The sequence below is a fragment of the Strongylocentrotus purpuratus genome, unplaced genomic scaffold (assembly GCF_000002235.5).
Source record: "Strongylocentrotus purpuratus isolate Spur 01 unplaced genomic scaffold, Spur_5.0 spur5_scaffold_19, whole genome shotgun sequence".
NCBI classification, from domain to species: domain Eukaryota; kingdom Metazoa; phylum Echinodermata; class Echinoidea; order Camarodonta; family Strongylocentrotidae; genus Strongylocentrotus; species Strongylocentrotus purpuratus.
The window spans coordinates 16,215,386-16,235,724 of record NW_022145604.1 but is presented as its reverse complement, the minus strand read 5'-3'; the positions used below and the strand labels follow the sequence as shown (position 1 = coordinate 16,235,724).

At 37.4% G+C, this 20,339-nt stretch overlaps 2 protein-coding genes across 6 annotated transcripts; both read left to right on the top strand.

Annotated features, from left to right (window-relative positions):
- Positions 1–3,169: 3,169 nt before the first annotated feature.
- LOC115917923 (zinc finger CCCH domain-containing protein 10-like) lies at positions 3,170–10,950 on the top strand. Of its 5 annotated transcripts, none has more exons than XM_030990419.1 (4): positions 3,170–3,217; positions 5,481–5,562; positions 6,198–7,271; positions 9,319–10,950. In XM_030990419.1, the coding sequence occupies exons 3-4, from the start codon at positions 6,461–6,463 to the stop codon at positions 9,336–9,338; spliced, it is 831 nt and encodes a 276-aa protein (XP_030846279.1). In that variant the 5' UTR covers positions 3,170–3,217; positions 5,481–5,562; positions 6,198–6,460; the 3' UTR covers positions 9,339–10,950. The 5 variants fall into 5 exon arrangements, with proteins under 5 accessions (XP_030846279.1, XP_030846278.1, XP_030846277.1 ...); XM_030990418.1 differs by having other exon boundaries at positions 7,832–10,950; XM_030990417.1 differs by having other exon boundaries at positions 5,481–5,558; positions 6,198–10,950.
- Positions 10,951–12,915: 1,965 nt separating this feature from the next.
- Positions 12,916–16,194, top strand: LOC577126 (dephospho-CoA kinase domain-containing protein). Its single transcript, XM_777375.4, has 4 exons — positions 12,916–13,361; positions 14,703–14,906; positions 15,431–15,518; positions 15,799–16,194. The coding sequence occupies exons 1-4, from the start codon at positions 13,250–13,252 to the stop codon at positions 16,076–16,078; spliced, it is 684 nt and encodes a 227-aa protein (XP_782468.2). The 5' UTR covers positions 12,916–13,249; the 3' UTR covers positions 16,079–16,194.
- Positions 16,195–20,339: the final 4,145 nt, after the last annotated feature.

Here is a 20,339-nt window from a genome sequence, read left to right as displayed (position 1 = left end):
GGGGGGGGGGGGGGATGATCTATTCATTCATCCCCCCCCCCCCTGATGAATAGGTATTACGTAATGATCGACATCCATGGAGACAGGCGTAGATCCGCATTGAAAAAAATGTTTTACATTGAAGGCAGTGCCTTTTGAAGGTTGTAAGGAGTAGGCCTGTAACTATTCTACTTTTATAGCTGCATCATAAAAATCTACTAAGAATGACATCAGAATTGAACACATCGTGTGCAAAACTTGCGGCGCGAAAGCTGTTTAGAGGGTGGTGTGCAAAACAACGCGGATGCCTTGTAAAACGCCATGTTGGAGAGTTAATTGAAACTGAAATAATCGAGTGATATTTTTAAATGCGGAGTTTTTCGTTCTTACACTATGGTATCGTCTCGGATTATCGCGCTCAAACATTATGTTATGTTGTGACATACGAATAAACGAAGGTATATGGTCAAGGGATTATATTTAGTGTCACAGTATTATTCCCCTTTTGTGTAGGTTGTGAATATTATACTTCCCTAGTATAGAGAATCATTCAATCAAAACAGCTGAGAAACCGTTCGCCGCAAATTCTGCATACGGTTGTTACCGGAGTAAAAAGTGGTAGTAATTTTATTTTTAAATCTATATTTATGCAAATCGTATTGAGCTGTTTTAGACCTACATTTTTGGTCATAGTATAACAAATTATGCTTTTATGGGAAGCTTTTTTCTTGCAAAAATGTTTTTCACTAAACTTGTGAACACTTAGTTCGAAATAAATAAGTAAATTCTATTTCTATTAGTTGGTCATAAAACTCATAATATATCCTTTTGTTTTAATGTTTTGTTTTTTATTTTTTATTATTTCATTATTCAGAGATTTCTCCATCCGGTTTTTCAGATAAAACAATTACTGATTCCTAAAAAATCAAGTCTTCACAGGTAAACTTTTCGGGCTGACATTTATATCACCCTATTTTCACGGTTTAGAAATTAAGATGATCAGTGAGTTATTGACAGAGGGGGCATGTGTCGTAGGCGGAGTGAAGGGGGCGCAAAAAGGAAAAGGGGGTGCATTCTATTGAGGGTTAAGCATCCTAATAGACCAATATGTACTAATCATTTACCTTGCGTATTGGTAAATTATACATGACTTGTATAAGAAATATTTTTTGAGGATTAAATTGCGTCCTCGCATATTGCTTCACGGTAGGCCTATCTCATAAGTCCACATCCTGAAAGAAAATGTAATTCCCGTTGACGTGCTTCCTTCCGAATAAGCCTTTGTAAAATTTGTCAATCTCTTTTTCAATATTGCCCCCACCCCCTCTTGTTCCATGAATAAACAATATAAAGCGGGAAAAAAGGGAATTTGCGCAGTCATGTACCGTTTTGAACGAAATTCTGAACTTTCGGTTAGAAAATCCGGAGATGAATATTCGACCAATTTTTTTCTTCTTTTCTTTTATTAAAACAAAACATGGGAAACACATATTTAAAAGATTCGGTGAAGTGAAGAAAAAAATAGTACAAAATACAAAATACAAAATTGACCAAACTGCTCATTGTTTCCGCTAATTTTGTGTTTATTTAGTTTTATGTAACTACAGGGAGATTATATAGTGAAACTGTAAAAAAAAAATATTAAAAAAAATTGTATACGGCTAGGTCGCATTGCTCCTTCGCTTGTCAAATTATGGGGGAAAAGATATTGTGAACTCAAAATAAAAATCTTTCATATAATTAATGAGCGCGTAAGCGTGAGCAATTTCGTAATGGGTTCAAGGGGAGAAACCCCCGGACGCAATCCATTTCGTTCAAAATCAGTTCTCTTTCATAATTTGCCTATACATGATTCTCCTGTGTTGATGCATTGGAGTCCAGGGAGCGGGACCCTCTGAACGCTCTTGATTTTGTAAGAAAATCATCTCTTTTTTCATATGACTATTTTACTTCCGTCCGAAGTCTTCGTATACATTTTGTATAGGCACATGTAGGACAAGTCGTCGGCAATGTATGTAATGAATTGTAAACGTTTTAGTTTCATGTTCTATTTTTGTATAATTTTTTATGATTATTATCTTCTTTCTTTCTTTCTTTCTTTCTTTCTCTCTCTCTCTCTATATCTCTCTCTCTCTTTCTCTTTCTCTCTCTCTGTCTCTCTCATTTTCCTCTCTCCATCTATCAGTATCTTCCTCTCTTTTAAGTGCTTTCTTCTCTCATTTTTTCTTCTTAGTCGCTCTCCCTTCACCCCCCCCCCCTTTTTTTTTTAGGCCACAAAGGGGGACGCTGGGGCGATTCGCCACTGAAACTAGTGTAGTGTGTTCCCGTATATGCTAGCCGTATTTTTTTTTTAATTTGAAAATACGTGTAAAACTGATACACAGAATTGTTCTTGGTTCGGATTGAATATTGAAGTTTTGAATTTAAGTGAATTCAGAATGCTGGTATTTATGTCTACCATGAAAATGTGTCATGTGTCGGAGGAAACCTATCTTTCACCCTGATATATAAAACATTGATATTTATGGGAACATACGCGTGTTATTGTACCCTATAAGGTCGAATTAAGTTTTCTTACCCTTTTCCATTAAATGATTGTGAGAATGTGATTTATTCTCGATTTTTAAAGTTTATAGTTATTCTATTAAACAATTACTGTGACCCTTAATTGATCAATAACGTTCTGAGAAGATATAAACTCTATCAATAAAACGTATTGTCACAAACACTTCATGACAACAGGCCCGGGGCGACGATCCCCCGGGGGGGGGGGGGGGGGGAACGGGTGTTACACAGGCGTCCCCCTCATTTTTTTTTTTTAGGGGGGGGGGGGTTCGTCCCCCCGGAAAATAAGAAAAGTGCTTAAAAAATGTCTAGCAAAGACTGACTGACTAAAGACTGTTAGACAGTCTCTGGATCGACGGGCCCAAGAGTGCAGCTTTTAATAAAAATGCAACAATAATATCCGTCAAAATGTAAAAGTAAATATTGTAGAAAATCTGTATTCCATTGGTATCACGAAGCATTTCCTACTGAAAGGTCAACTGTGTATACAGAACAGAGTATAGCCTTTCAGAATATTTGCCGACAAAAACATCCCCTCAATAGACATCATGTAAATGTTTCTTGTTTACGATTTTACGCTACCATACATTGTTTTCCAATAATCAAGTCTGATATTTCAGTCAATCGAGAGCAATCTGGGGCATCAGCTAAAGACGAATTCAGCAGATCAGTGGTAAAAATGCTTTTATCTTCAAATTATACATAGTTTTATGATATATTTATGGGTATGTAATAGGAACTTAACATGGATTTTACAGATTGTTGTTATTTGATGATGACTGGTTGATATATGTTTTGTTTCGCATGATTTTACTAGGGCAAGATCTAACTTTTAGGCATGTGACTTTTTTTAGTGTGATTGAGCGTGTGAATGTAATGTGGGTGCGGCGCTTTCAGAGGTGTTTGTTGCGATGAGGTCAGGATTGTACGAAATTGACAAATTGGGAGGGGGGGGGGCAGGGGGTGTCGGAGAATCAGAGAATAAGGAAATAAAGTATCGTGACCGTCCCTAAACGAGGATTGTCTTTGTAAACGCGGACAGACACGTCCTTTAAAATAGGGATTGTCCACGACCACATTTCCGATCCGTGCGTCGGCGATAATTATCGGCAAGACTTTGTTGCCTCTACGGAGAGCTAAAAACAATACTTATCGTCAAGACTTTGTTGCCCCGACGGAGATCTATAAACAATAATTATCGGCAAGACTTTGTTGCCCCTACGGAGAGCTAAAAACAATAATTATCGGCAAGACTTTGTTGCCCCCATGGAGATCTAAAAAAAATAATTATCAGCAAGACTTTGTTGTTCCTACAGAGATCTAAAAACAATAATTATCGACAAGACTTTGTTGCCCCTACGGAGAGCTAAGAATAGGGTGTCTGAACGATTTTTCAATTTTCAATTTTGGATCGTTTTTCACCATTTTTGTTTGATATTGGAATAACAAATGTAATCAGAATAATACCTTTCAAATTTCAAGACTCACCGATGTTTCTATCAAAAGATACAGCCCCTCAAAAATTGTGCAATATTCATCATAGCATTTTGGTCAGAATGGACAGAAAAGTGGTTCACGCAGAGTTATAATTTCTGCTCAAAAGCTGCACAGCTAATGCACAGCACGATATGCAAAGTGTGGAGCAAGGGTATTTTCAAACTGTTGTAACAAATGATCCCTTGGGACTAGAGAAAAAATAAGTGCATGGATATATTCTTTACAGCTGGCCCAACTTATCCCTCGGGGGAGCAGTTCGTGAAATTGGTAAATCTCCGAGTTACCATGGAAACGATGTTTAAATCGCTGTTTTGAGCAAGATATTTTTAGAATTCCGGGGGTGGCCCCCTATGGGGAATATGGAGAAAAACCTGCTCTTTCATATGACACCACATTTATTGAGTTTCACCTTCAGGATCATTTGTTATAAAGGTTTGAATTTCAAATTTTTCATAAAACCATTGACCAATTTTGCTTGGTCGCGCAATGCATGTAGACCACATAGGGATGTGTGCAATCTCTATGGGAAAGATTTTAGCACACAACATCGGGTGCGCGATCAGACACCCTACTAAGAACAATAATTATTGGCAAGACTTTGTTGCCCCCACGGAGATCTAAAAACAATAATTAGATCTATCAGCAAGACTTTGTTGCCCCTACAGATGTAAAAACAATTATTATCGGCAACACTTTGTTGCCCCTACACATCTAAAAACAATAATTATCGGCAAGACTTTGTTGCCCCTACGGAGATCTAAAAACAATAATTATCGGCAAGACTTTGTTGCCCCTACAGATCTGAAAACAATTATTATCAGCAACACTTTGTTGTCCCTACAGAGATCTAAAAATAATAATTATCGGCAAGACTTTGTTGCCCCTACGGAGATCTAAAAACAATAATTATCGGCAAGACTTAATTGCCCGTACGGACATCTAAAAACATGTCTTCATTGAAATGACTGAATACTTGAGAATTTACACACATGTTGAAATAGACTGTGTATTTTCAAAACGGCTAATCGAAACCGCCCGTATACATTTAAGGGTTAAACTTTTAGCACTAAAAACGTAATGACCCAGGCCTAATAAATTACAATTAAATTCAGTGTTTTTTAAGTGAATCATTCTGATTGGTTGTGCCCTAGTTTTCAAACAAAGAACTTTCATGTATTCATGGAACCATCATGTAACTTTTACTTTCTTTGTAAGCTAGTGGCAAATACTGGCATTAAATTATGATTCAGCTACCTTTGTAATTCAACATGATGGTTTTGAAAACTTATGAGTTTGGTATGTTGCTTTGAGCTTTGGTCACTTTACTTAAGATAAATTCAGGCAATTTTAAGCTGTTAAAGCTGTTTTTGCGAGATTTATTTGTATTTAACACCTCCTAATTTGATCTTGTGTTCTCTTTTTATCTCTGCTTCGTATAGGTACTTTTGTAAAACACCAAGTAATCTTGCTCAGCAGAGGGGAGCCACAGGTCCCATCCTGGTCAACAGCAGTGAGCTGTAGGTAAGTAGATAAGCAAATAACCCTTGCCCCAGTTATTTTGGTAGCTAACGGGGAAAGTAACAATATTGAACGATTTGCGATAGGCAGGTACAGGGTAGAGAGAGTACAGGCTCTCTGTAATACATGTACATCAACTCCGGCCACGCAGTGTACAAACTGCCATCATGGTTCAGCTGCTGCCAATGGCAATACAATCAATTTGTAACACCCACTTGCAATAAATGTGACTCCAACTAGAGCAGCTCTTTGCAAAGTCTACTCCACTGTTTGTTACTATACGATAGGATCCGAGCAATACGTACACAATATGATCATACATGTAGATGCCTTTAAAAGAATATGTGATGGATAAAAGAGTCCTCAAGAATTTTGCAATCAGAGACCCTTGTATTGGCCATATTCTTAAAGATATTCCCAACATTTTAGGACGTAAGATGAAATGCAATGCTGCAGTATATTTCTGAAAGATCTCAGTTGATATAGCGTACAGGTAGTGCCAAATTGCTAATTAGGACATATGAATGATCCATAATAAAGAAGTACATTTAGGAATCTGATTTTAATGTGGCTATGAAAGAAACTATATGAGCTAATTTTAGCATGCATGCCCTGTTTTTGTGCGCCCTCTTTGCCAGGTTATACCTCTACCGGGAGCGCAGTTGTGAATCCGTGCAGCCTGCTGACAAATCGGCGTGCAAAAGTGTTGCATTAGGAGGCGCTGTGTCTACTTGAAAGTGTGAAGTCAGTCATCGCTCTCCAGCCTGCTGCAGCTTGCCCAAGCCTGCCTGCATAAGCGCTCCGCTCTGCAAGCTTTACCAAAACAATAAACTGACCTGTTTAGTGACGCTTCGGTGAGATTTGGTTTTTTGTAATAGACCCTAAAAAGAGTTAGAGCATCATGGTAAAGAATGGTAATGAAGACGGAGTTTGCAGGGATTTCCTGCGCAATGTTTGCAAACGTGGCAATAGGTGCAAATTTAGGCACCCCGAGCAGGGGGAAGTGAAGAAAGAGCTGCAGTTTTGCCATGATTATCAGAACAAAATGTGCATGCGAAGCAATTGCAAGTTCATCCATTGCAGCAAAGAGGATGAGGAGTATTACCACCAGACGGGAGACCTGCCCCCTGGCACCGAGGAGTCTGCTGCTAAGAGTTCCTCCTTCACCGAGGGATCTGATGGTGAGATCCCAGTTTGTCGTGATTACCTGAAAGGAGAATGCTCCAGGGGTAGCTCTTGCAAATACCGGCACATGAGTCGTGGGGATGTGGAGTATGAGCAACGGTCGCGCAGCACCAGCAGGAGACCACGCCCTTCAGGTCCACCACCACCACCTGATCGTTACGCTGATGAATACGAACACGAGCGCTACAGGCGATGGCTTGAGCACTCCAGATACGAGGACTTTGATCGTATGGATAGAGATAGGTTCTTCCGTGATAGGGAGCCCAGAGAGCCAAGGGAGGCGCCCAGGGATTCCATGGGCTATAGGTCCAGCCGTGATGCAAGAGATTTTGAGGAGGAGAATGTTATGCTGCGCCGCAAAAACGAGGAGCTGCGCAAAACAGTTGCAGACCTGACCTCCACCAATGACGTCCTCCTTGAGCAGAATGCCCGCTTGCGTGCTCTGCGTGCAGAAGCCACCTCGGCTGTCTTGCAGGCTGAGACCCATCTGGTTAACTCCACCGCCGCTGGTCCCCAGCTCTCCCAAGGTAGGTCCCTTGGTTCCTCAACTCACCATACTGTGGCTGCAACAGGCCCCCTTATGTACCCTGCGCGGGTATCCCAAGTCCCTTTAGTTGGAGATAACTCCCTTCCTGCCCCGGGTACAGCTCAAGGCACACAGTTGCTTGCCGCTCCCATGCAGCCGGCTGTCTTAGGGGTATCAATGGCCCAAGCCCAAGGTCATCAGATCCCTATGGCTGTAGGCGTTACTGCCTCTATGGTTACCTATCCTATGGTGTCCCAGACATTGCGAAATGCAGCAATGTCTTAAAATTATCATTTTCATTGTTTAAACAAAAAAATTAAAGCTAGAATAACAGTGCAGGATGCAATATTCTGTTGTAAATGCTGTCAATATATTAATTCCCTTGGTGTATTAATCCTCTATGTAACACTTACCACTTACGCATCAGTAAATAGTTCTTTTATTTTAATAAGTAAAAAAAAAGTTAGATTTTGACTTTTTCATTCCACCATAACTCCGGACACAAAAGTGCGTCCATGGTGTTAAACCTTTACATTGTCATGTTCCTATTTTGTGTTTCAGGAAGCGAAACAGATTACCTTGCCCGGCGGAGCAGTGCAATTACAGATCGAACAACCATTGGAGAGTACACTTCGTTTTAAATAGGATATGCATTAGTTTTCTTATTGAAGTAAAAAGGAAAGAAAAAATAACTAAACTTCTGTTGAGAAGCCTTCTCCAAAATCACACACATATAGGTGAACAGCAGCAATAGAAAATTACAGAAATAAACACTTTTGGATTTGATAGTTGAAAGAAACGTCACTGTAGGGAAAATTTCTTGAATACAAAATAGAGAAAAAATGAGACAAGAAACTACCCTAAATCCTTTTTCTTTCACTCACTGTTCAAAATAATCATTTTCATACAAATGTTCTAAAGAATTTCCACAACTTGCAATTTGCAGTGTTTTTCTCGCTACTTATTTTAACCCTGGTTCAAAAGAGCTTTTAAAAATAATTGATAAAATGACATGAAAAGCCTCAAAGCTGTTTGCAGCGCTGTTGAAAACATGCAAACTATTCAAGCCTACACTCCTGTAACAATAACATGAAAGTATGACTGTTGATATTGTAAGTTCATGGGTTTTAGTTGCATGCGCAAGAAAATGAATAAGCTGCCCGAGCATATGTTCCGTAGCACGTAGCGCATGTGCATTAAATGGAAACATGCATTTTGAAATTAAGCCAAATGGACGAAATTAACTTGTCTCTGACACTAAAAAAAGAAAATAGTGGTATGGAATTCTACCACTGGAGAAGCGTTCCATATTTCCTTCGCAAATTATAATTTTACCTTGTAAATATTTTATCTCACATATATTGAGCCATCAAATACAACTTTGTGCACTTTTCTTACATGACTGTTGAAAACATTGGATCTGGATATCAAAAAGGTTTGAATAACCTCAATGCCAATTGCACTGCTCCGTCGCGTCGTGCTGCGCTAGTGTTGCATGTAAACTCCACTAGGATTGTACGCTCGCCGCGCCAATAGCGTTTGGGGAAGATTGTGTATTGCTTGCAACATGCCAATCAGCTAAGATTATATGTCTGCCTTGATCAGGTCGTATTGATCAGCAATACTATTCGATTGTATGTTCACTTGAGAATTCTGCTTGCAACTGACAATTTCCCCTTCCAAACATTCAACATACCGGTACTGTAATCGCTGTTATTTTCGCATTGAGCGACCCCAAAATATATACGCGGGTTCTTAAATTCGCGTTGCACGCAAATCAGCGTGTTCAAAACATGCATAAGAAGCCATGCTTATATCTTTGTGACTGCTAAAATTTGCGCTTGCCGATCTCAGCGCAAAATCTGCGAAAAATTACGGTACCGCAAATATTTCTGCGTAAACTGGAACATACAAAGAGCGTTTGCATGGGGGGAGCCACAAGCAACACGCACACACTGCGACTGCACATTCCGCGTGCTCTGATGTCTGCCATTGCATACACTAACAGATGTTTATGAAGGTTTATCCTTTCTTGTTGTTTTGTGCAGGAATGAACTTGGCAATGTAATAGTGGGGCCGCGTGTTATACTTCAGATCAAGCCACAAGCAATCTTGGCAGATATTTAAAAAAATTGATCAGTAAGTAAATGCAAAAAAACAAACAAAAAACAACTGCTGAACAGGTATTGTACGAGTGATTTTTTTCTTCTTTTTTCTCTTGCAGTTTCTCTCCTTTTGTAGATTGAGAAATTTTACACCTACACCCTGTATATAAGAAAAAACTTTTTGTAATGTTAAGGACACCATAGTCAGAAGCCTCGCATTAATGTTCAAACCAGTCCAACGATAAGATCGACAAGAAAATGGTATTATATAGATATTTTTTAGGGTTGACCGATATGTGTGTATATTAGCCTTTTTTTAAATAAATGCTTTTGGCCAAAATGTTGTTACAGTATTTCGCTAGTTAACCTGTATCAGGTTCATTAGTCAGTCTATGTTCAGTTTAAAATCTTAATTGCTCGGACTAATCCATGTAGCTTTCTTTTTGTGTATCAGCCTTGTTGAAAATCTTTTAATCAAATTCATGATTGTAGCTCTAAAATCTCTTGTACATGAGAAATAAACCAAGTTGTCAGGTCAAACGCTGGCACATAGTACATGTATATTTTTGTTATATATATTCAGATTTAACATTTAAAAGCTTTGTATGTTATGAAAGAAGTGATTGAACTTAACTTTGATTGTTTTTCCTCTAATGGCCGAGAAATTAGGATTGCTTTAAGCAGAAATATGGTATTGCACTCATAACCGACTGTCATTTCTGTGAAAAGAACCATAATAATCTTTCTGTTTGTTCATAAATGCAGACTAAAAATGATGGCCATATGTTGTTTACCATTACCAAACAGTTACTTATAATATGTTACTGTAGACAGACAATCAGTCATATTCCCAAGTTTTTCTTTTGGTTTCAAAACTGTTGTATGCTCAGACGATTTGACAAGATAGAGTATATATTGCTTTTCAACAAAAATAGGAAATAGATATCCATTGCGCACAAAATTGTAATTTACACCTATCGGCTTGTATAACATGGAGCCTGAAATGTACATATGCACAGGGATAATTGCTTTAGTGCTCTGTAATGTCCACGATACTGTTTTTTAGCTGGATATTGAGCAATTAAAAATGTTCTAGCTATGTGATTGATGAGTTTATATTTTGTGTACATGTATCACAACTTTCATGTTTTAATTTTTGTTACTTTCTTAAAATATTAACAAAGCCCAGTTCATTTACTACTTGTAAAATACTTGGTGAAAATAGGTTTGGAAATCATCTCTGGGAGAAAAAAATAACTATTTCAAATCCAGTCATCACTGTTGATATTTGTACATTATTGTTAGGTAAAATGCGGTGCATACACTACTTTCATTTATTTGCTCGATAGTGATGTTCGTTTTGGGGAATTATGAACTGTTTGTCAATTTTACAATTGCAATCATGATGTATCTACTGTATACGGATAAGTTGTTTTCTGTTTTGTACACTTAAACATGTAAGGTTATAAATGTTGAATCACCAAGCTAGTGCTCTTTGTATTATGGTTACTCAGTTAAAGATAAATTTTGAATTGTGCCAATGTGATTAAATGTTGCTTTTGATTCTGAACCTGATCCCATTCTAGCGCTTGTGTCTCTTTGTTTTGAATGTCTCACATTGTTTGTCACTGTTGTGTGCGTATGAATATAACTATGTATATGTTAGTGTGTTGAATGGATGGATGAGAACTACAGGAAGTCGAGGGGGCTTGATACAGTATGTGACCCAAACCCAGTTCACCTTTGATTTCCTTTCCTTTTTTTGGCCCTAATACCCAATATTTCATCTTAGAGCCCAAAAATTATTCACTTACATTCTCTGAAACTCTTCTGGCTCTTAAACATAAGGCCCATAGTTATGTACTATTAATTTAAATCCACACCTTGGAAGAAAAGGTGACCAGGGGGGCGTTTCACAAAGACTAAGATCAACTTAAGTCGGACTTGGAACTGGCAGGCCATTTATGCCCTTAGAAAGTCTTGAACCAGATGTAAAATTAGAGGGGAAAAGCCTTAGAAATTATATTTAGATCATGTTTTTTCCTTCAATAAACTATTTTTAAAATGTGAATTTTGTAGATTTGTGACGTCCTGTGAGAGACCAATGGTGAGAGCAACAAGTGGCATGAATGGCCTGCCATAGTTCAAGTCCAACCTACTTAGTCGATCTTAGTCGTAGTTGAACACTCCCCAGATAGTCATTGGAAAGATCAGTGGTGAAGAAAAGAGGTGAGGTGTAGATAGATTTGATTGATAGAAGGGAATGAATGGGTGTAAGATGAATAAGGATTTGAAATAAACATTACAGGGAAAAGAAGGAATGTGAGATGTCTTGTAATGAGAAAGGTATATGTAGATGGAAAAGAGGGTGTGAGATGCATAGTAATTGGAAAGGTGGATGGAAAAGAAGGAATATGAGAAAGATAAATGTAGAAGAAGGGGTGTGACATCTTTAGTGACTGAAAGAGAGATGGAAAAGAAGAAACGTGTGATGAAGAGTTAACTCTGCATACCGGTAACTTGAAGTTGCACAAGTCTAACTTTTCTCGAGTCAAATTAAATAATTTTTACCAAACAATGCCAAACGTGTTATTTACACTTACAAAGATGAATTCTATGTAAGTCAACGTATGCAGAGTTAATTGTTTTATGTATGGAAAGAGATGGAAAAGAAGGAATATGCGATTGGAAAGATAGATGGAAATGAAGGAATATATGATTGGAAAGATAGAGGGATCGATAAATGGTAAAGAAGGAATATGTGATGTGAGAGGAAAGATGGAGAGATCGATATATGGTAAAGAAGGAATATGTGATTGGAAAGATAGATGGTAAAGAAGGAATATGGGTTATCATTGGAGGATAAAATGGGGAATGTTAGATATACAGGCAAATTTTTGTGCCCCAAAGTACATAGAGCATTGCAAAACATTTTACATGTGCAATAAGTGGTTCCTGTTTGGAAAGTGAGAGGGGATGGACCTCATTTTATTCTATCTACCTTCAATATTTGAAAGAAATCGACAGCTCAATGTTATAGCTCAGGATTCTTATTAATTTTTAAAATCAAGTGAATAAGAAAAGATATAAGTCTCCCCCACCAAAAAAAATCCTCATTTAAAAAATATATATATACAATAAGAAGAGCTCGGGAGAGCAAAAAAAATCATCACTTTTTTGGCGACTTTGTAATATGATTATTTTATATACAGGATACCGGTATGTACAATTTTCTTGACACTTGAGTCCACAGAGTCATTACAAATACAAACGGATGCTGGTATACTGGCAGGTGCCACTGATTCTAAAGGAAACGAGGCTCTTTTCAAGTTTGTGGTATAAACCAATCAGTATTCCTAGCCCTGTCCCATTTGATTGATTATAGACACATTGGTCGCGTGATATTCTGTGTCAATTTCAACGTCAATTTAAAGGGAAAACAAAGCTATTTTCTGGTTCCTTGAATATAAACCAATTGCTATCCCCACCCTGTCACGATTTACTGGTCACAGAGTGCAGATAGCCAGATACTAAAAAAGCTAGCATATATATATTTTTGGCATTATGTAGATTGTGCCATTGATTTTAAGGATTTAAAGCTGTCCTGTACATTTTACCATCAATTCAAAGGGAAAACCTAGCTATTTTCTGGTTCCCTGGGTATTAAATAATCCAATTTATTTATTTACAGAGTGCAGACACTAAAAAAAGCCAGCATATATTTGTTGACATTCTATAGATTATGCCATTGATTTAAAGGGAAAACAAAAAGATTCCCCCGACCTAGCGTGTATATATCCAACAATATCCCATTTACAGGTTGAACTGCCTATTTTATTATACACGACGACGTGAGTGTTCCTAGGTGATCGGCATGTTTCTAGTTGGGTTGACTGGCGGTATAGCATCGGGGAAGAGCACCGTATCGAACGTTCTCCGAGACCTGGGGTGCGTTATCATTGATGCTGATAAGATTGCTAGAGAAGGTAAGTCGATCGTGGAATTGGAGACCACTCCCCGATTGTGCTGGTACACACTAGGCCTGTCATCATCAGCTCAAGATTGCCAAATATCCCGCTATTTTAAATATCCCGACCGTAAATTATCCAGTTAATTTGCGTCTTTATCATCCCAAACATATCTTGGGATAGTTTGCAAAATATCCCGCCATTTGTCCGGTGCATCTTCACCAGCCTGAAGACTCCTACTATGCGCGAATGCTGAGCAAAATATCTTGAGCTAATTTCTCGAGCTTGAGTTTTAAATTTCGAGGTGATGAAGACGCGATTTGTAACTTCAGGATTATTTCCCAAATCAGAAAAAGCGGGCTATTTGGCAATCTCAAGATGATGAAGACGGGCCTACTTGCTTGTGTAATTTGCAGTCTACCGAAGTAGAAAGAAGATACCATAACCGTTTGATGGACTGAAGCGCTACAATCGATACAGGCTTTCTTAATTCACGATAATTTCAAAGTAAATTTTTAGGGTTTGGGTGGGGAGTATTAAAACTTGCATGTCCTGGACATTGATTTGCATGGTTTGTTCAGTATGAACAATCTTCATACAGTGGAATTTCGTCAAAACAAGGTCCTTGGGACCAAGGAAATTACCTTGTTATACATGAATCAGGAATCTTATTATCTATCGGGGTAAGAAAACAAGTTTATAAAGAGCTGGGACTAGCAAAATCAGCTTGTTATATCAGAGCGCTTTATACTAAGGTTCCACTGTAGTTGCTAAAATACATTTGGCCTGTGATGCACTGCCTGCAAAGAATGGTTGAAAAGCAAGAAACTTATTTTAGTGAGTACAAACAAAAGATATTTTTTGAAAATAGTTTGAAGTAATATGAAATTGATAGAATTCAGTCTGATAAAAAAATGTTCATGAGAGTGTTAATATTTATAACTCCACTTTTGAACTTGTCCTGGCCATTGATAGCTCTGAAAAATAAGAAGTTAAAATGTATTGCTAAAAGTGAAGGAGCAGATAGGAAATGTATTGAGAAAAAAGAAAGTTTTTAAGAATTTAATTTGAAACGATCACATATAGAATTGTTTGTGGAAATATATATATTATTGAATGTGCCTGGCTTCAAAGAGGTTTAAAAATAGATTTTTGTGTGAAAATTTTAGCACTGTATTGTAGAAAATCAAACTACAGCAGGGATATAAGGGCTTATCAATTGAAATCCCTGTGTAATAAACATATAGTCCTGCAATGTTAACAGTAGGGGCCGGGGGCCAGCGGGATGAGCTCCAGTACATCACCCTTTGACAGATATCGTTGATCTAAGCGATCCATTCGCAATATCCTTTTGCACAGTTGTGGAACCTGGTAAACCTGCATTGAAGCGGATTGTCCGTCATTTTGGCAAGTCGGTTCTTCAAGACGATGGGACGCTGGATAGAGCCAAGCTCGGATCCATCATATTTGCTGATTCTGAGAAACGGAAGATACTGAACCGCTGCACCCATCCCTACATACAACGGACGATGCTCTGGGAAGTCCTGACAAGCTTTCTCTCTGGTAAGTTGGTGGAATTTGGAAAGTAATCCTCCAAACTTTATATCAAGTTGCACAGAGTGAAAGAAGAGACATACCGGTAAATAAAACTTGCTATGGTATCGGAGAAGACGTAAACGAAACTTGCCCAAAAAATGATCAAACTCTGAAGATGTATGAAGGCAGAAATAAATGTCAATATTTTTAGATTGGTGTTATGTAAAAGCAGTAAATCACATTTTTATTTTGTTTTTTTTGTAAAGAATGAAAGTATCGGTACATGTATTAGCAAACTCTAGGAACATTTCAGTTTTTTATATGATATAAAGGGCATGCTTCAAAACATAAGGCCTTGATGTTGAAGTTGAGATCAGGACCCTGTCTTATAAAGAGTTGCTATCGATCACTCTCCCATCGCTTATGTCTATACATGTAGCTATGATTGATATCAATCACAAATAAATTGTGAGTAATCACAACTGTTTATAAGACGGGGGCCCTGACAGCCTTTTATGAATATGTTCTTTGTGTTCATTCTGATCATGTAGGACACCATTATGTGATCTTGGATGTCCCTCTGCTCCTAGATGGAAGTGCTCTGAGAAGTTTCATCAAGTATGTGCTTGTGGTGTATTGGTAAGTACCGGTACAATGCTTTCATGTATAAGAGAAACCAGAAGTTAAGATGGAAAAGAGGGGCCGGCCCGGGGGGGGGGGGGGGGGGGGGGGGGGGGGGGGGGGCTTTTAGTTCAGTGAACATGTGAAATTCTTTTACAGCAAAGGGAAGACAAGCACATTTAAAACAAGTGATGCAAAGGGAAGCATTGTTATCTGTATAGTCCATTACAAATGAATTGAAATGCGAAGTGAATCATTAATTTGCTTTGCATCAAATTTTTTAATTGATTGTATACAGCGATGAAGCGACTCAGCTGGATCGTCTTATGGCTCGCAATGATCTAACCCAAGAGGGCGCCCTTCAAAGAATCAACTCGCAGGTTCCACTTGAGATCAAGAAGAAACAGGCCGACTTTGTGATCGATAACAACGGAAGCTTGACTGCCACAAAACAACAAGTACTAGAACTGTACGAGAGATTAGAGGGTTCATATGCACACTGGAAACTAAGGTCATTCCTGTTCGGGAGTTTAGTTCTTCTTGGGGGCGTTGCTTACCAGTTATATTCATTCCTATGAACTTTGGGGGTAAAAAGCATATTGAAATGGTGGTCCCTGTGTTAAAAGTCTATGGGAATGAGAAAAATCAGTGCCAATGGGTTAAGATTTAAAGATAAACTCCAGTACTGGTAAAAAAAATATAATTAATTCTCACAGAATCAAACGAAACTTACACTGAATGTTCAAGATTACAAATAAATGACATGTGCCAAACAATTTTGGAAGAAAATGTATACTGGCTGAGTAATGAGCATAGAAAGACAAGGAAATCAAGGTAGTACTAGCCCCGACACCATGTGTGTTGTCCCATATATAGCTTTCTATGTGAGTGCTTGTTACTTTACCAAGACTCGGTCAAATTTATTATGATTTTGATGACTCCAGAACCTTGCAGTGCACACCAATACTTACATGCTACATGATCAACTGTTTCTGATCCTTTCACACCTTTTCTTTCACAATGCAATCGCATTACCAGTACTAAAGTTTATCTTTAAAGATAAATGGGAATCTCTTTATGAAGGACACTGTTTGAACCAATATACAAATAATTCATGTATGCGAGTGCTTTATTGAATATGCACTGCACGCAGGTTAAGTCATAATGGGTAAATGAACGAGACTTGTCTAGATCGTTATCCGGTTTATAGCAGTGCATCATATCGTAAAGAACTCCATAGATATAAACTCATTATTTGCAGTTTGTTTGTTCCACATTAACATCAAAAAACAATTTTTTAATTCTTTTTCTTATACAAGTGTATAAGCGTAGATTACACCAAAAAAATTTAAAGATTTCAGATCAATGAACGGAAAATAGGTACTTTTCGAAATATATAGATATAGATATATCACAGGCAAGGTAAAACAATGTAAAATGTGGGAAGCCTAAATAAAAAGCATAGCTTGCATGTGAATAGGCTCCCGTTCTGAGTAACACAATATAGTAGTTCTAAATTTAAAAGGTATTATAGGAGGCGAAAACAAGTTTGTATATCTTGTAGAATGTGATTCAGATGTATGATTTAGGAAACGTCCTCAGAGAAAAATTGAATTAAGGATATGCAAATCAATATTTATATGGTGTTGTATGACCTTGAGTGGGATACAAGGGTATATCCAACGAGCTGATGAGAACATTTCACAAGTCAGCATGATGAGTGAAATGTTCTCAAAGCGAGAGCGATACACAGTTGTATCTCATGAAAGGAAACTAGGAAAGCCATTTAACTTTAGTATAATTACTAATTGTATGAAACCTATTACCTCAATACATCATTATGTTTTTGTAATTAAGTTTAATTAATTAATTTCAGGGATAAATTTTTGTTGGTGCTCACCTAAGCATTTTACAAGGGCTTCTCACATACATGCACATCCATTGTTTTGACCTTTTTGTATTAAAAGGGGGTGTTCACTGTTTTTACGCATTCACGTACCCCAAACCATGAGATGCCTCGACAAAACCATTTGGCCGTTTTTTGGTTGGTCCCTATTTTCATTTTCTTATATATTGCAAATACTTATTTATAATATATATCTCTTTGTATTGTTTTTATCGAAAATGGAAATGAAAATGGAAATGATAAAATGGATTGAAAATAATTCTGGGAATCATGCGCAAAGCGTTATGCTACTGGCACAAAAGTTTGTATGAACGATAATTTCGTACGAATCTCCGTTTTTCCATTGTCTTCCCGAATTTACATTGTCTGAAAATCGTTCGTACGGCGTTCATAGCAGTTCGTAATGGCATTTGTGACCGAGGCTTAAGACTGATTTTTCAGTATTTATAAAAGGTTTGTAAAAGAAATCATAAACTATTAATATTATATGCAATGCCATGTATCATCATTCAAGTAATAAAAAATAATTTATTTTTGATACCTGAAATAATGTCTTCTTGTCCAAATCAATGTGTTGGTACAGATATATGTATGTGTGTAAAAGGCAATATTAATGCTGCTCCTTCCTATAGCCCACCCCCCCCCCCCCTCTTTGTCTCTCTCTCTCATTGTCTGTCTATCTGTCTCTTCCTCTCTCTCACTTTATCTATCAGTCTCTCTCTGTTTCTCTCCAGTCATAACCATATGAATGATTGTATAAGATCGAGATAAAGCCATAAACAAGGTGTGGAAGAGAGTGATTAAACTTTATATAAAATGTGGAAATGTGTTATCCATCTCTTTCCCCCTCGCTCTCTCTCTCTCTCTCTTCTATTTTTACTCTCACTCCCAGCCTTCCCTCACTATATCCACTTTTCTTTCACCATCTGAGACTTCTGATTTGTTTTCACTTTCAATTAGGCATACCTTAACCATGTGCATAATTGTATAATAATTTGAGCCATGATTTAAAGTGAGTGTGGAAGAGTGATTTAAAGATACTATGTCCCAATAGTGTCCCTATATAAGACACTATTGAGTGAGTGACTGGCTTTTTTCCTTCTTTGGTAAAATACATAAAATGAGCTGTAAAGGGATCATGAGCATTTGTCTACATCAATAACCCACTTCTTGTAATGGCCAAAATTAAACTGATTGAATCTTTGCGCAGCATAAAACGTACAACCATGCGGTACAATGGTCTGAAAATCAAGACTATTACTTATTGGCTCTATAGCTCCCAAGTCGATTTGACAACTAACAGTCATTATTTTTTGGCCTGCAAATGGGACATACTACCTTTAACTTGATACTAAATGTGAGAATGTGCTGATGATTAATGGTTTGAATATAATCATGAAGCAAGCAGGAGAAAACGGCCTAGCACACAAAATACAATCTGATTTTTTCCTAGATATCGCAATTGCACGAGCTATAGAAATGTAAACAAAATATAAACTTCTTAATTGAAAGTCCTTTGAAATTGAAATCACAGACAAGCACATGACTGGTCAGCTGTAACTATGGTTCGGAGCCAAATTGGCTATTCCTTCCACAAGCTTGCATTGTAATCTAGCCAAATTTATGCATACCGGTATGTCTTTGTGACGAGTCTTGGAGAATTAATGTACCTCAAAAGTCAGAATTCAAATGGAAACATTAGTCGTTGCTACGTAGGACAAACATCATGGCTCGCCCTACCTAACAACATGTAATATATGCAATTTGCATTCTGACAAATGAGATAGTTATTTATAACATGTGAATGAAATATATTGTATTGAGGCACAAGTAAAAATTTGGTTACATTACGAAAATTTCCTGTTGCAAAAATGTACACATACCACACACTTTTTAATTTTTCAAGAATAGGAATGTTACTATAAAGGAAAATTTGCTCTAAACGACAAAATCAGATTCACATATAATGTTTTAATTGCACCTAAATTATATCCTTGCCCTTGCACAATATTACAACTTCATTGCACTTTGTTTCAATCGGAACAAGGACATCATTATATTATCACATATCAATAGAAATATGATGTACAGTATATTAAACTTTTAGGATACTTCTTTAAAGATGAAAACAAATGCATGAACAAAATTATATACAAATACATATTCATTAATGACCAAGTAATACGGTACCCCTTGATGACTAATACACATGTATGATGACTGCAGAATCATGCACTAATACAGTGTATGAAAAATCAAATATTTGAGTTGATATTTTAGGCTACAAATGGCTCTCCATAATCTTTAAGTCCAACTTAAGTTCAACTTAGGATCTTTGTGAAACACCCCCTGCACATGGAAAATGATATACCAGGGGGTAATTATACTTGTATACATTTTGGCCAAATAATCAGCATGATATACAGAGAGTTATGACAAAGAATATTCTAGGGAAAGCTTTGGTAATAGGGAGGACTCACAATTAACAGCCCCCCCCCCCCCCAACACCAGCTGTTTTTGTCCACTTTTTCTCATAATGTTGAGTGCAATCAACTAATCACTGGCGTTGTGGATTGTGGATTGTGAATCCACTGTATACCATAAACAAAGACGTAAAATATATAATAAATACATTACGGCTGCCGTGATCAAGTCTGCAAAATATTTCTCAGTGAATGCAATATATAGTTAAAAGCTAGTTTGAATCTAGTTAAGGCGCCACAAAACCAAGAAACAGTCGCCAGATATGACTTCTTTTAAATAAAAAAATCCGATCAACAGGTAAGTTCATAAAGAGATGAGAACTCCTATATTGAACTTGAGATCAGACAAACTCAGATCTACAAAACTCTGCCAAAATACCAGTTGGATTCCATATGGACCAATAAAATTAATCTGAATCTAGGTGCTTCCACAAGTTGGAATTACATGCA

Excerpts from the sequence above, each read along its gene's own strand:
- LOC115917923 (XM_030990417.1), top strand. The coding sequence starts at position 6,461 with ATGGTAAAGAATGGTAATGAAGACGGAGTTTGCAGGGATTTCCTGCGC.
- LOC577126 (XM_777375.4), top strand. The coding sequence starts at position 13,250 with ATGTTTCTAGTTGGGTTGACTGGCGGTATAGCATCGGGGAAGAGCACC. Across the intron at positions 13,362-14,702 it reads TGATAAGATTGCTAGAGAAG|TTGTGGAACCTGGTAAACCT; the intron begins GTAAGTCGATCG and ends CCTTTTGCACAG. Across the intron at positions 15,519-15,798 it reads TATGTGCTTGTGGTGTATTG|CGATGAAGCGACTCAGCTGG; the intron begins GTAAGTACCGGT and ends GATTGTATACAG.